The 17,317-nt window shown below is 39.2% G+C and overlaps 1 protein-coding gene across 2 annotated transcripts in view; it reads right to left on the bottom strand.

The window, feature by feature from the left end:
- Positions 1-17,317, bottom strand: part of BANK1 (B cell scaffold protein with ankyrin repeats 1) — a 148,502-nt gene that overhangs the window by 109,270 nt on the left and 21,915 nt on the right. For both annotated transcript variants that reach the window (XM_049815311.1, XM_049815312.1), the window contains exons 3-5: positions 16,723-16,788; positions 3,142-3,290; positions 1,842-1,980 (exon numbers count right to left, since the gene is read on the bottom strand). In XM_049815311.1, the coding sequence (XP_049671268.1) occupies positions 1,842-1,980; positions 3,142-3,290; positions 16,723-16,788 (354 nt within the window). The remainder of the gene's footprint in view (positions 1-1,841; positions 1,981-3,141; positions 3,291-16,722; positions 16,789-17,317) is intronic.

The following is a 17,317-nucleotide window of genomic DNA, read 5'->3' on the forward strand; positions in this document are numbered from 1 at the left end:
CTAACATTAAAAAGCTGACAACAGAAAATACATATCTGTAAATCTGTATAAAACAAAGCTATTGTACTGCTTCATGTTAGAAAGGAGATGAAAACAGTATGCTTCAAATTTCCAACTTCCCTTTGATAGACTGATGACCTATAATCAGCTCCCTTATGCCTACAAATTAAGGAAAAGTTCATTTATTACAAATAGTGGAATTGCTATTCATCTTTTGAAACATTTTTCTTAATTGCAGGCAAGATTCTCAAAATTGGATTTGAACCAGGCTGCAGAAATTGGAGTATAATTACTTCCATTCCAGTTGTTTACCTAGTAAAAGCAAAGGAAAGAGGCTTTTGTACAGTCTGTTACTTACGTGTGACTTGCTCTGCGTATGCAGCATGAGCCCTCTTTATGAGTACATTTTATAATTCATTGTGGCAGGCATCCTGCTGTACCATACTATCACTAGCACAGTATTCTTAAAATTCTAACTCTACCCACAAAAGAGTGATAAAAATGGCCAACCCTGAAAATGGAGAAGAGTAATAGGGCCAAAGAAACTAAATGAATAGAACATAACCTTAAATCACTTAAATGGAAACTGGCCCAATGCTTTAAAAAAAAATAAATAAAAATTCTTATAAGGTCAGATCAGCTGGACCCTTATTAAAAAACGGTACTCCCAAACTTCCAACTTTTCCAGATTTTAAAACAGAAAAAAGCCTACAGAGAGAAGCGTTAAATACAAATGATATAAGAAAGAAAATTAAACTTGGGCTGCAGCTCTGCCAAATTTTTCATAATGTTTTATTTACTGTTCATATTTTATTTCTTCATCCTCTACAGAAACCTTCCTGTGATCAACAATGTTCTTACAGAATAATTCTGGAAGAATCTTTTAAGATCTGTGATGGAGGATTTCAGCTTTCCTTCTCTGAAATCCAGTTAGAGATGAAAGTTTCCTGTTGGTGATGCACTTCCCAAACAGGTCTCTACAAACAACCTCTCCGTACCACCACAGTGATAAAGAACTCTCAGGCCATATGTGGCTATTGTCTCACAACAGTGTTCAGGATCAAAAGCAGGCCACAAAATTACCCAAACATACCTCCAAGAAGGCACTGTTGAATATTGTAGCCTATATACATATATTTCTTCCTATCTAATGTTGTATTGCAATGATTTCAGAATAAGATATTATGTAAATTCCTTTGGGAATTCAAAGCATGCAGTGCAGTAGCAAGCTACGCTCTGAACACTTGGGTGAGAAATTTTTTAATTCTTAACTCACATCAAGTGAGTGGGGATAGGTGTGGCCCTTGAATCTGCACAGATTTCCTAAGAGAAACTGTTATATAGTTGAAACTGTTGGCAACTAGTTAAGGATGGAGCAGTTGTAAAAAACATCAGAAACCAGCAGAGCTGAGTGATACAGAGAAATGGCATGGACATGAACAAAGAAAAGAAATTATTTCCTGTGTCAGTAAGAATTACAGAGAGGAGTATAACCAAATTTACTGTGTTAAAAATAAAATGAAACATTTTATTAATAGAGGAATAAGAAATTAATATTAGCTTTGTGGTTTATGGCAGTGATTTTGAAGAATGTTAATCTGTGACTAATCAATGACATTTTAAGACTGCCACCTGCCATTTAACCACACAAAAACAATCTAACAGAACCTAGTTTCCCATAAATCATAAGGCCTTGCTTCTCTGCATTATTAATGTTCTGTGTGCAAAACCCATGTATAGGAAACACCTACAATATACTGGGAAGTGAAACTACTTATCAGAAAAAGTGAAGGGAGTCCAAAATTTTCTGTTTACTTAAAGGTAAAGAATGTTTTTCTTACCTAAGGCTTTCATATACTTGACCTTCTTATTCCAAGAGGCTGGCTGTGTCCTAATTCGTTGATTATCTGCGATGAATTCAATTTCTAAAGTTTCATCATCTATTTCATCTTTCAACAAAATGAATATTTCACCAGGGTTCTATAAAATTAAAATAAATTCCCATTAGTCCTTCAGAAAATTATACTGAGAGTGTAAAATGCAAATGAAAACATAAGTTGGAAAGAAAGTTCCCTTACCAACAGCTTGATACAAAAAAATCATAATACCAAACCATGATGCTATCTCAGTGTTATCCTTTAGTATTTTACTGACATAAATGATACAATTAAGGTAGTATTTTAAATTCAGCTTACCTAACAATATTTTAAAACAGTATTTTAAATGCATATGTAGGTGAATTGTTACATTTTCTAAGACCATTCTACTTTATAGTCTAGAAGAATGACATTCAGCCTAATAAGAAGAACCCAAAACACTTTAGACTCACTTAAACTCTTACAGTGAACTGGCAATAAAGTAAGACAGAAGCCGCAGGTAATGTGAGACAATACCCCTCTACTGCCTCCTGAACCAGAAGGAATGTTACTGGCTTAGAACTGTACTGATCTCAACAATGAAATAATGTAAATCATCTTTGAAAGACAGATAGCAAGCAAAATACATGATATTCCATGTACACCACAGCCTCCATATCTGACCGTGGCCACTCACTTATAGAAAGGAATGCAGTGCCAGACATTGCACTTCCTCTGTTTACATTTTCACATATTTTCTCACAGCAACTCTGATTAAAAACAAACACATATGAACATTTGTGTCCATCGGATATGCATGCAGATATGTATGTACAAATATTTCTGATTTAATTTAAAATCAGACAAGGTGTATGCTCACACAAGCGCTTGCTGTGTAACTTGTGGTATGGGCACATATGCATGTACCCATATAGCCATCATGGATTCTTGCCAAGAGACACTTTGTATCTCTCAAGAAGTGCCTGACTACATGCTCCCTCTAAACTACAAGGCCCACATGACACTAATATCTCTACCCAAGCTGCCAAATAATTCTAAGAGAGAAAATCCCTCAGAGGCGGTCTCAAAACTATTTTATTTGCAAATCTTTTGGCTGCAGTGTGGATGTGACACAAAGGCAAAATAAATCTCACTGGGGTCTCAGTGCACTCTAATTTTGGCCCCCTATCTGCTATTTGTTCTCAAAACTGTTGTATGAATAAGGTAGGAAGAGGAGAAGAACACTGACTGTTATCCCAAAGATTTTAGCATCGAAAAACCTTACCTCGCATGGTATTCTTCCTGGAAGCACCAATATCGACTGCTCGTTAGTTTCTAATGTTTCACAAAGTACCTCTGTTTTAAAACTGAGGTCCATTTTTTCTGATGCTCCCCTGACATCTGACAAGTTAACATCAGAGCTAGTCTGGTGATCTGAAATAAATAATGTGGACATGGTTAATAATCCCAGATCAACAAAACATGGCAATGATGTGGTTTCCAACATATTACTCATATGGCATTTGGAGTCACGTTAAGGGTGCCGCATGAAAGTCTGGCAAAATTCCTTTTCATGTCAATGTGGTGAGGTTTCCTCCTTTGTTAAAGAGCTTGCCTCTGAAGTTCTGATCCTGCAGCCTTTATTTACATGAACAGGCTTTTCTTCTATGCTTCATCTTACTAAAGTCAAAAGGGACATGGCCTTTAGACCAAAAGGGTTGTGACCAATGAGGTCACAGAGATCAGCCAGTTTTGTAGTCTCAGAACAAACTCATACACTGGGATAAACTGGGATTTTTACCACTCTTTCTTCCCCTATATGTAAACAAGGACATGCTACACGTTTACAACATCAGCCTACCTGTCTACAGGAAGGATTTATGTGAGTGCAGATACCTGTGACCAGGTAACCATGACAGTAGACACAGATTTCCTTGACACAGACTCCATGGTCTTTGCCTTCCTTCATGGACAAAATGATGGACTGAAGGCATACATTTTTTGTGTAGGATATTCTGGGTTTGGAAATGCTATGCCAGTCATACAGATAGCATGCAACCAGTTTCTTTTCTGTTTTGCTGTACCGGTAAAGGCCCAAGAGCAATAGTGACTCTTTCACCAAATCACAGAATTTTAATGAGGAAATATAAAAGAACTGACAACTGCATCTGCAGAGCTCTGACTAAGCCCGTGTTTTAGAAAAGCTATTCTTCACACCTGCTACTTCTCAGCTGTATCATTACTACTCCTTTCCAGACACTCTATTACCCTGTACAAAACGCTCTTGCCACCCATCTCAAAGGACTGCAGCAGCTCTTCATCACGCAGGATTACCCAGCATATTGCAGTCACCTAGTTAGATTAATGATATCATTCCAAGCAGCTCAGAGTTAAAAAATCTTGACTGGCTGGTGAGAAAATATCCTGAGAGACATCAACAGTATCTTGTATTACTGTAAATTATGGAACACTCACAGTCAATTACATTCAAGGACACAAATAACTTCTCAGGCACATCTTTTCCTCTTAAATGGATGTAGAATATTAACATAAATTAGTGATGGGCAGAATACAGAACACTAGCAATTTGGCTTTGCTCAAACAAGTACCACAGCCATTCTGAATTTTTTCCAGAGTGCCAAAGTGACTGAGGTACACAAACCACACAGTGCTCCTAAGTGGCACAGATCTCTTTCCATTCAGCATCAGTGTTGGTAATTCACAATTAAGTTTTCTCACTTCTTGCTTGCCTTTATTTTCCCCATATGTACCAGTTTGCCTGATACAGAACGTTCCCTTTCCTTACCAACCTTGCTTTGCTTAAGAGAACATAGATTTAATAAACTTCTTCTATTATAAATGTGCCTGCCAAGTGAAGTTATGCCTGGGAATGTATTGCAGAAACATGGGTATGTTATGTCTGATGTAGAATTTTTTTTTTGCAGAGATGTGCTTCAATTGTTAGAGAGATCTCAGAAAAAGACAGAAATAAAGGGCAGGTTCAATGTGCATCACCAACTAGTAAAATCTTCCCAGCCTACTCCTGCTTATATTCTCATGCTTTTAAGGCAAAGTAATTCTGAATTTAAGCTGTGAATTTAGTATAGATTGGTAAAATTACACTGAACCTATGTGTAGACATACTTTGCTGAATTGAAGTAATTTTAATTCCATTTGCTTTAATTTATTTTGAAAGTTAAATAGGCTACACTGGACAAAGGCTATTTTGATTTTAAATGAGAATCCACCCACAGTTCAATGCAGTTTAACTATTCCAGCGCAAAAAGTAAGTACATTAATTTCTCTGATTATCACTCTGAAGACTAGACTTTATTTAGCTCCACCCTTCAGAAAAAGGAAGGCCTGAACCCTTGCTGAGGAAAACAGTTAGGATACTGTATGCTGACTGCACGTACTTGGGGAATATTATGTGTTCATATTTTAAGTCACTCATAAATCTTAAGTGCATAGAATTTACTTCAGAAGACAACTCATATGAGTTGCTTGCTGCTTCTGAAATTTTTTCTGCCACTTTAGGCAAGAAAGACTTGCAAAGACAAGAAACGTTCCATTATCAGATGACAAAATGAAAGGACTGAATAACAAATCTGGTAAGCACTGGATTCTCGGATGTCAGCTTTCTGTCAGTGATCGTTCAAGGATCATGTGGATGCATTCTAATCCAAGTGAAGTTCATGACAGCTTTATTTCTACAGTCTGCACTCTACTTATCGAAGATGACAGTAGTTACTTCCACCTTTTAACGTCCACAATAACTCACCTACTGAGAAGGTTAATGCTAGTGCTGACAAGTTGGTTTAAATTAGGATAATGTTTCCTCCCACATTAACTGCATTTTAATATTTTTATTATGCCTAGTGACATATAGTTATAATATCAGAACTTCAACCCAGTCAGTATTGGGATTGCACAGCCCTAGAATTTAGACAATTATTAAGAAATGTGGCTTTTACATCAAAGACTTGGATATTTAAGAGAATGAGGTTTTCACAAATATGTTAACAGTAAAAAGAATCCCAAGGAGAATCTCTTTCCTTTAATGGATACAGAAGGGAACGTAGCAACCAGTGATGAGAAAAAGGCTGAGGTACTTAATGCCTTCTTTGCCTCAGTCTTTGATAGTGAGTCCAGTCATCCTCAGGGTACTCCACCCCTTGAGCTGGAAGGTAAGGATGAGGAGTATAACATACCCGCCTTAATCCAGGAGAAATTAGTTAGGGACCTGCTACGCCATCTGGACACTCAGAAATCTATGGGACCTGATGGGATCCATCCAAGAATACTGAGGGAACTGGCAGAGGTCCTTGCCAAGCCACTCTATATCATCTATCAGCGATCCTGGTCAACAGGGGAGGTCCCAGAGGACTGGAGACTTGCCAATGTGACTCCCATTTATAAGAAGGGTCGGAGGGAGGATCCGGGGAACTACAGGCCTGTCAGCCTGACCTTGGTACCAGGGAAGAGTATGGAACGGTTTGTCTGGAGAGCACTCACATGCAGGTCCAGGATGAGAAGGGGATCAGGCTCGGTCAGCATGGGTTTACGAAAGGCAGGTCCTGCTTGACCAACCTGATCTCCTTCTATGACCAGGTGACCCGCCTAGTGGATGAGGGAAAGACCGTGGATGTTGTCTACCTTGACTTTGGCAAGGCCTTTGACACTGCCTCTCACGGCATACTCCTTAAGAAGCTGGCATCTCATGGCTTGGACAAGTGTACTCTTTGCTGGGTGAAAAACTGGATGGATGGATGAGCCCAGAGGGTTGTGGTGAACGGGGTGAAATCCAGTTGGCGGCATGTCACAAGTGGTGTTCCTCAGGGCTCGGTGTTGGGCCCTGTTCTGTTTAATGTCTTTATTGATGATTTGGATGAGGGGATTGAGTGCACCCTCAGCAAGTTTGCAGATGACACCAAGTTGGGAGGCAGGGTCGATCTGCTTGAGGGTAGGGAAGCTCTACAAAGAGATCTGGACTGGATCGATGGGCTGAGGCCAATTGTATGAAGTTCAATAAGGCCATGTGCCAGGTCCCGCACTTCAGTCACAGCAATCCCATGCAGCGCTACAGCCTTGGGGAAGAGTGGCTGGAAAGCTGCCCAGCAGAGAAAGACCTGGGGGTGCTGGTTGACCACCAGCTGAATACGAGCCAGCAGTGTGCCCAGGTGGCCAAGAAGGCCAACAGCATCCTGGCCTGTATGAGAAATAGCATGGCCAGCAGGAGCAGGGAGGTGGTTGTTCCGCTGTACTCAGCACTGGTGAGGCCGCACCTCAAGTCCTGTGTTCAGTTTTGGGCCCCTCACTACAGGAAAGACATTGAGGTGCTGGAGCGCGTCCAGAGAAGGGGCTGTTTAGTCTAGAAAAGAGGAGGCTGAGGGGACACCTTATCGCTCTCTACAACTACCTGAAAGGGGGTTGTAGTGAGGTGGGTGCTGGTCTCTTCTGTCAGGTGGCTGGAGATAGGACAAGAGGAAGTGGCCTCAAGTTGAGGCAAGGGAGATTTAGGTTAGATATTAGGAAAAATTTTTTTACCAAGAGGGTTGTCAAACATTGGAATGGGCTGCCCAGGGAAATGGTTGAGTCACTATCCTTGGAAATATTAAAAAAATGAGTGGACAGGGTACTTCAGGACATGGCTTAGTGGGCATGGTTAATGGTTGGACTCAATGACCTTGAAGGTCTTCTCCAACCTAAATGATTCTATGACTCCCCTGCTGACTGTGAAAGTGGTTAGCAATTTATTACCTAAAAACCATTAAGCAAGACCTCTTTCACTAAACATCAGGTCTACCTGACAATCAATGAAAGCCACATACAGCAGGCCAAGAATAACAGGGATCTATATTATCACTACTATATATTTAATAACCAAGCTTCAAAGTAATCATCTCCAGCACTCAGATTCCTGCCAGCAGTTGCACGCTACCTGTCCTAAAATGTGGAACATGAAACAACCACGTGAAGTGTTATTTTAAATGCTGTTCAGCAATATACCAGAGATTAAGCAAGCCTTGGCTTGGTGGCATTAACTAAAACAATGTAGCTCATAAGGGTTTAATACTATAGTAATGAGATTCTAGTAACACAAATGGAGCAATGTATAGACAATGTTTGTTTAATGTGGGGAAAAGGTGTTGCCTGACGTACAGGTCTTTTGAACATTTACATTTTGGACATCTTCACTGTGAATCCACTGTACAGTCTTGCTTTTAACCTGAAAGCAAGGGCTAGGGAGCTCCACTAATTGCTAAGGCTTTCAGAAAAATCATCATTTAACAAGAATTTACAACTGTAGGTGAAGATTAGCTTAAAAGGAACATAAAAGGAACATCATTATAATGCTGGAATATCTAAGAGAGAGGACTTATTAAAGGGTATTTGTTGCTTGGAGAATGTGTTCTTTTAACGTTTTATATAATGGTGACCTATTTGTGTGGTTCTTAAAATGTAGCAGTAATGATTAAAATAATGGATGAATAAAACTGGACCCTTTCTTGTAGGATCGAAGTATAAGAAATTATTAACTATAGCTAATGATGCTTAGACAGCACTATGAGCTAGAAGCTAAAAAGAAAGGAAAATCTATGATAATCTTCCCTTGGGTATTTAGGGCAGTCCTACTGGGAATTATCATCTATTATAGAAGGTAATGCTCCATTTCCATCAGGTTACTTTTGTTGGCTTACTTTTGACAAATATCTACTGCTGATGGTCACACTGAAAGGACTGATCTTAAATTTAAGTTCATATTTAAATAATAAAATATTGCACACATTTACTGTAACGGTTATTTACTTCATTGGGCACAGTGCTGATGTTTTCAATTTTACTTCAATGTTCTCTCTTAATTCATGTAACTTCAATACATCAATTTGGTATATTTTACACAAAACCTTTTGGAATGCATTATTGCTTTCAATTTAACATTTTTAACTGAATTCATGAAATTACTTTGAAATTGCATTCCTTAGCATAAACTGAGAAATTTTAATGAACCCTCTCTAGTCTCTTGTGGATTCAACAATTAATGCCTCACCATGGCTTCTGAACAACTTTCATGCCACATCCAACCCCCCCCTCCCCCCCCAATTCTAACTTTTCAAATACACTCTTTAGCTATGCCTATTGCTCTCTACATGAGGATTATAAATTGTCTCTGCCTTTGATTACTTGGTACTTGCTACATGTTTTGAGACAACAATGTATGTGACAGATTTGGGGTATTAAAAATAGCAGAAAACAAACTCATGAAAGATTTATGTGTTTTCTAAGGCTACCCATGGAACGAATCTCACAGCCAAAATTACAAAAGCAAAATGCCTGCTAGCTTTACAAATTTCAGTTCTTTCTCAAGTCTTGCTAAAGCAATGCTTGCTGAAGAACTGAAACTGCATCACAGAAAAGGTCCTCATTTATCCCTAGATCAAACAACATATAAGAGATTGAGAAATATTGCCAAATCAGGTTAGGCAGATGACAAGGAATGGAAAGGTAATTAAGCACGTGGCCAACTGGCCATGTGAAAGAAAAGACAGGGTGTTCCAGTGTCAAAGATTAAAACAAAGAGGATTACGGGAAAGAGCACTTACACTAAATTCAGCAGATCATTTAAGTGCAGGAGCATGTAATATGGTAGGACCACTCCCCAGCACGATGTGAGGTGAAGGCAGAGGTGGTCCTACTGGCCTCTGTGAAGTACCATTCAAAAGGTGCTTGTGTATAAGTGACTTTCTTGCAATTCAAAAGCTTAAAGTGAAACACGTGTGAGTGCTCTGCAGAAATGTGGATGAAAGTAGAGCCACACAGAAAGAAAATGAAGTAACCTTCTGTAATGTGGAAAAATCAAGAAAAAAGACTTAGGCACATAATATTCTTCCTGCAATCCACCATAAGTTTATCATAGGCATTTATGAAAGTTAATCCTCTTAAAGTATGGGTATTTGTAAATGCTGTATGAACTCAGCAGAGAGTGCAGCAGAGTGGGATGGAAAGGAAGCCTCTAACTGCATAAATTACTTTATAAATGACCCAAGAAAGGCTATGGGAAACATGGAGACAGAAAATATCCACCACATTGGGCTTCATTCAATGAGCCTGTTTTCCTCAGCATGAACACAGGATTTATTCATTTTTACCATAAGCCCTTTCTAAGATATGATTTCAAAGCAAATGCCCTTTTCTGCTCTGCTGAAAAGTTTTCTCTTACTGATGGTGAGAGAGGGCTTAGGAATGGAAAGGTTTCTAAATATCACAGAAAATTATTAAACACATATTCAAACATATAAACATCTAACTCAAATCTTAATTTCTTTCATTTATTTTGTACCATATATAAATTGCAGACCAAGGTAAACATATTCATTATTGAACAAGCTTTAAATAATGTTTCTCTCTATGCTGAATCATCTACCTTTTGCAAATACATTGACAGTTATCTTTGTTTTTCTCAAAAGCATTCTCAGTCCCAGTTTCTCCTGCACGGTTGAGTAGTTCTGTCAAAAACAGTAGCTTTCTGTGAGTTGGCCCATTTTTCCCATGTCTCCAAAATGTTTCTATTACTTTATTTATGGTGAACAATTTTTCTTGCAAATAAGCATCAAATTGACAGTTCCTTTAAAAGCTATGAAGAACAGTTTTTCCTTTTCTGAATATTTGGAGTTGGTGTTTATGCCATCTTAGCAACTGATGGTGCTGCAATTTTCATTCACGTCTATTTCACTCCCATAACAGAGCAATCCCTGGACACCCCCCTCCATCTATTGTTTTATGCATTACTAACTAGTTCCTAACTGGTCTATGGCTTGGAATAAAGATTTGACTTAAACTCAGAAATCAGTGCTTTGGTTAGGATGCATACATTTAGAGGCTTTTGGGGAATAATTTTATCTTTAAATATCAATTCATGGGGTTTTTTTTACTGCAATCAATTCTATGATTTTCAGCTGCAGCAGCAGCACTAATAATATGACCACTCTGCTGAGCTTTAGACACATGGAATCTAAAGAGACTGTCCCAGAGAGTTTCTAAACTATTAGGCACACTGATTAGTTTGGAAATTGTAACTACTGCCTGAGGTCATTTAGGTGCTGAGCAGAACTGTTGATGGAACCCAAGCCTGTTATTTCCAGTTTCTACATTCTGGATACTTTCATCCTGCTGTTGCTTGTGCTGGTTTTGGCTGGGGTAGAGTTAATTTTCTTCATAGTAGCTAGTATGGGGCTATGCTTTGGATTTGTGCTGGAAACAGTGTTGATAACACAGGGATGTTTTCCTTACTGCTGAGCAGGGCTCACACAGAGCCAAGGCCTTTTCTGCTTCTCACCCCACCCCACCAGCGAGGAGGCGGGGGGGGGTGGGGGGGGACAGGACGGACACAGGCACAAGAAGTTGGGAGGTGACACAGCTGGGACCCACCTGACCCAGGGATATTCCAGACGATATGACATTGTTCTCAGCATATAAAGCTGGGAGAAGAAGAAGGAAGCAGGAGGGGGACACGTTCAGAGTGATGGCGTTTGTCTTCCCAGGTTACGCATGATGGAGCCCTGCTTTCCTGGAGATGGCTGAACATCTGCCTGCCGATGGGAAGTGGTGAATGAATTCCTTGTTTTGCTTTGCTTGCGTGCGTGGCTTTTGCCTGACCTATTAAACTGTCTTTATCTCAACCCATGATTTTTCTCACTTTTACCCTTCTGATTCTCTCCCCCATCCCACTGTGAGGGAGGTGGGTGAGCAGCTGTGGGGTGCTTAGTTGCTGGCTGGGGTTAAACCACAACACTTCTCCAGGGAGAAGCAAACTGAAGTCTGGCCCTCTGTGTGCACCAGCAGTTCTGTTATTCAAGCCTAATGTTTTATTAAAGAGTCCATCTATCCACTTCAGTGTTACTGGAGTTCTACCACTTAGGCATTTTTGTTCCATTTCTGTGTGGTACCAGCACACACATATCTCAGCTCTGTTTCAGTGAAGGATTATACAGCATTAAACATTGCCCAAAATCTGAGATGTGCTGTTACAACAGAGACAGGTTATCCTCCTATTACAGACTCAGATTACCACTGAAGACGAAAGGACTGATAGCAGAGGCATCCAAGGTTGTGAGCAGACCTCCAAAATTTGTTTGTCTGATAAAATGGTCCTGCAACTTCCTTATTATTCCAAAGGGGTTAGCTGCAGCTGCCTAGTGGCTCTATTATCTCTAAACTACATTTCAAGCCTCTTATAACTGGCCTGGCACAAACTGCACACTGTGCTTGGACACAGAAGTGGGACGTGGCTACTTTTTGAATTACTAGATATAAAAGAATACAGCTAGAGAGGAGTATTTTAGAATCAAGTCATACTTCAGGGAAGCACACCTGGCAGGCAGGCCAAAAGCTCAGGTTTCAGGCTGAATATGGGTTTAAGTTTCTACAGATATCACCCTCAAGGAACTATTAGTGAGTAGCCAAACTTTCCCCTCTTGGCCATGTTTGAAGCTATTCTCTTGATGAAGAATATTCTTTACACTCATCAAAATTCAAAAATTGACATGGCTGGAAGGTCATGCAGTTTAACATAACTGAAAAATCCTTTAACAACTGCATTGGGAGAGGCTGGGGGGGGAGAGACACTGGTAGCCGGCATTCTCAGCCTTCACCCTACTCAAAGTACAGGATACATATCATTAATAGTATCCAAACATTTACTGACACAATACAATATACTCCACGTTATAGCATCCCTTAAATCAATCTGGTAACAGAAGCTAGCTTGGACTGCAGTAGTTCATTTACCAAATAGTGTATCTTAGTCTGAGTATGACAGCAGAGCTCCAATACTTGCACAGGGCTCTTATCAATGCCTGAATGAAATTTATGATGCTGTTCTTATCTGTGCAGGTCTAAATTACATGAGACTTGTCTATCTAAGAGACCACATGTCTCCCTGTGCCATGCTGCCACAGCTGCTGTCAGTGGAAAGACTCACGCCAGACACATTTGGTATAAAGAAAAAAAAAAAAAAAAGTGAATTGTCAGCAAGACTGACTCACTAGGGGACAGGCTGCTTTGCAATTTATTCCCACCTTTGGTTTGAAATAGCTAAAATCTATTGACCCTTAAAGCAGGCTAAAAGGTATGCTGCTTTCTCAGGAACACAATCAAGAGTGATATTTTTAGACACATGTGAAAATCATGCTTGCTCTCTAACTCCTGATTATTTTCCTTTTGTTAGGGTTATGAATAGGAAAGTAATCTAAGGTCTTTCTCTTTTAAGACACTGTCCTTGAATCCAACACTTAGACACCAGAATAGGCACATTTTACTACAACAGGATCTCAGATACAATTGTAGGAAAGAATAGCATAGCAGAGGTACTCTGATAGCTCTTCTGTATCTGCAGAAGGGATGCTATCTATTTTGTTACACAGTACTGGCCTTTCTCCAGTTTAGTTTTGTAAAGGATACAGGTAACGCAGTATGAACATATATGTTAGTTTGATGAGACCTCTGAGCAGGACCAAAAGATGTCTGCTGTTAACAGACATCTGTCTAGGCAGACAGCTATTACACTTTAAAATCTTCTTTTTGTGTTCCATTTGCCCATCCCTAATTGGTTCAGTGCTAGGATACAAGCCTTAATGGCAACTGTTAAAAAAGACAAAGCTGTTTCAAAGAAGGGGAACAGCATTTTTTTGAAGCTGAATATCCCCTAATGGGTATCTAAATCTGAGGTAGCTTTATTTTGCAGGTAAAATAATGAATGCCAATTCCACAATAACGCATTCACATTTTATCTATGTGGTTACAAGGCTGTATACCCAGATCCTAGTAAAATTGCTTCGCTTTTCTAAACTTAGTACAAATTATAAATAATGATTCTTTGGAGATCAGATAATTTTCTGAGGAACCACACGGGAATTTCTCAAAATACAGCTTTCTAGTAATAAAACTAAGTCTACTTTTCTTATATAGAAACCAGAAATAAAGTAAACGCATAACAACATTTGTAAGTGGCTAAAGAGCTGAGTTGTTCAGTTATCACCTACAGGAATGAATCCTCATACATTCATATCATGGTGATTAGTATTCCATAACTGGATCTTTTCCATCACTCACTAGCAAATCAATTGTTTTCACATCTGCTTGTAGCTCATATTTCCCCAAAGGATCTCAGTGGTCATATTGTTTTTCCATTTTCCAATGTACTATTTGACCTTTTCCCTCAAGGCCTTGCACAATTCACTTTAGTCAATCACTTCTTATTGATTGTTAGCACTTGCTCATTCCTTACCTATCTTTGCTTTATTGGATATAGTTTGTTTTGTTGGTTTTTTTTTTTTTTTAATACCTCCTGTCATCCACTCACTGCTCTGTCCACCATTGTTGCTTTAGATTTCTCATTTAGCTTTATACTTCTGATCTGTTCAACTTTCATTCCAGTTCAAGTCTAAATTCTGTCTTCTCTCAGCTTATCCTTTCTTTTGTACAGTATCTGCATACTCAAAACAAACTTCAGCTTTCAGCTTATCAGTCTCCACTTAAGACCTTACATAAAGTGCTGTTCTTTTCTGAATTTACAGGGTTCTAGCAAAAATCCTTTCTTGGTTTATAATCCCTCCTGACACTTCTGTTTTGTGTCATACATACAATTTAGCACTGCATACACTTCCTCCTTATTAGGAAGAAGCGAAGAGAGAGTGAGTCCCTGGAAACATTTTTTCACAATTCATCCAAAGTCAAATTCTGTCTGGTTACCTGAAGATTCACTTACTTTCTGCAAGGCGCAAACACAGGCTTATTTGCAGCTGCTGTCTTATCTTTCTTGGCTTTGTAAAGACTGACGTGCTGAATCTTGGAAACTGCAATCATTTCACTTCTTGGGCTACTTTTCCCTCCAACGTTCTGCAGTGGTATCAGGTAACTGCTCCCTGTTGCACCACCACAGAAGAAATGTCAACCACATATTTCCTTACACTCATACGGGAGTCAGTCTTAACCTCGCATACAGGATACAATTACCAGGAATCTCTCTTTTCTAGTTGGTCCTTTCACTCATCACAGCAGTTGATAATCTCTTTGGTCCTCTTAGCAATAACTAGACATCATTAACCAGCAGAAGCTACATACGATCAGTGCTATCAAGATGACTGCCAAAAGCTGACCAAGAACTGTGGTCAAGGCAACTTCAGGAAAGATTTCAAGTGAAATTTTTGCTTTTAATGCAAGACTTTCTCAGCTGGAAAATCCTCAATTCACTTTATTACAACATCAACCATTCAGCTGATGGAAAACTTAGACTTAAAGCTTCTCTTCAAGTCCCCATATAAAGCAAAAAATGATTCACATAAAAGGAGTCAGGGTTTAAAGTGGGAGCAGCTTGGAGGAACATCTCCCCAGTCCTTTCTTCTCTTGGGATTCTGTTTCTCTGACCATTCCCTCTTTTACTGTCCCATTTTTTGGACATCATGATCATGAATGAGAGGAACAGTGATGCCAGCTTATTGACCACCTGGATGATAAGCCAGTAATGACAAAAAGCCTTCTTTATACCAATGAACTTCTTCAGTGCACTGACCCATGGCACATTCAACACAGGACCAAAAGAGACATCCTTAGAAACCTTGACAATAGTTCTGCAGGGATAAAACAGTGCAGCTTTACAGCAGCTTTCTGCTTGAGATCACACCAGTACGTCCAAGACACCAAGAGAGTCACAAACAGTCCCTATCAGAAAGGAAAGGGGACTAACAGGAGAAGATTTAGTAGAGAAAAACAGTTGGCGCTAAATACTCCCTTCCCCACTATACACATTTCAAAGGGGCATATTTCCAACTAGTTCTGGTCTGGACCTGTAGGATGCACACCTTTTAGTGTCTGAAGTGCACCCAGTGAGCTCCCTGAGTGCACTTTCTCTTTTAGTTTTATCTGAAAGGAATGCAATCCACATGCTCCAAGATTCTTCTGCATTGTGAACCAAAGCATGGTAAGCAGGAATGACTGGAGTATTCAAAAGCATACAAATTGTGTCTTGAAATTAACTAAAGAAGCTAAAATTCTAAACTCCATGTATCACTGACATGTATATTGAATTTGTGCCAGTAAGGAAGAGCCAGTGAGCTTGCAGCATCCTTCTGCCCTTACACCTTACCAGCAAAACAGACCCACAGAGCCAGTAACCTCAGAGTCCAGCAGCACAGAACTGCTATGCCAGGAATTCCAAAACAACTTACTTGTCTTTTTCCATCAGTCAGCATGCTGGTGCTGTTAAGCCAATCACTTCACAACAGTGTCAACCCAGAAATAAAGTTATTTAAGTAAGAACTGGGGATAGGAAACATGCTATGTAGCTCTTTACTAAAAGCAAGTGGAGAATTTGCCAGTCTGTTTTCCCTACTATGGGCTTTCACAAATAGAAATAAACAAGAATGGCAAGTGTCAACAGGAGCAGAAGTTGTGACGCACGGCTTCTCCCAACCACTGGCTGCCAATGAACAATGCTGCAAATGTGATGTGAGTAGGACTGATCTATCCAAAATTTCAAATTAGCTCTCTCTTTACTACAAGCAAAAATCCTCATGCTGGGAACAGAAAAGGAAAGCTCTCCATGTCTTCCTTTTTCTCTACTCTGAAATTAAAGGAAAAAGGAAACATTCCTGTTGAATCTCCTCCCCTTTTCACACTCCTCACAGGAATGTTTGGGTATAGATGGATGGGTGGACATTTAAGAACAAGGCATGTTCTTCTACACAACTGTAAGCTATGGTAAGGTTAGTTTATTGCCTGTCACATCTGACAAAATGTAAAAAAACAAATTTAATTTTCTGAAGAGTACTAGCTTTATTTACATAAATGCAAGGGGAACTCAACTCACCGTCTGCAAGAACTGCTTCATAGATGTAAGATGAAGAGTCTCCAGGATTTTCATTCTGCGGCTTATCTAGAAAAAAAGAATAATTCTTTAATTGTATCTACTTGGAAATGTCTTTAACTGCTCATCAACTCTGATGACAGCAATCATTGCTATCCTACTTGATTGTTTCACAGAATGTTTAGTTTGCTCTAAGGAAGGTCTTAGCATCAGAAATCAAGCTGGGGAAAAAAATGGCAAAATAAAACAGTTAAGAAAAAAATAGACAAGCAACCTAAAACCTCAGAAATAAGGAAATACCATGACACCGATTTCCACTTGCTTTTTTTTAGATTAAATTCTGTATGCTATTTTAGATGTAGGATGAAGCTATTTTAAAGCTACAGTTTTACAGATAGAAAAAAAATAATCCAAGGACTAGGGGAGAATAAGCCTAGAGAGATCTTTAGATAGAATTGTATTTACCCCTTTTCAGTAAACATCCCTGTGACTAATCTTTTCAATTTACTATAGCAGGTAAGAAATATGGGCTTGAGGAAGAAGAGAAGTTTCCCTGAAAGTCAATATAGCAAACAATGAGAGAGGAGTTGGGCAAAAG

Source organism: Accipiter gentilis, chromosome 12, assembly GCF_929443795.1.
Source record: "Accipiter gentilis chromosome 12, bAccGen1.1, whole genome shotgun sequence".
Taxonomy (NCBI): Eukaryota; Metazoa; Chordata; class Aves; order Accipitriformes; family Accipitridae; genus Astur; species Astur gentilis.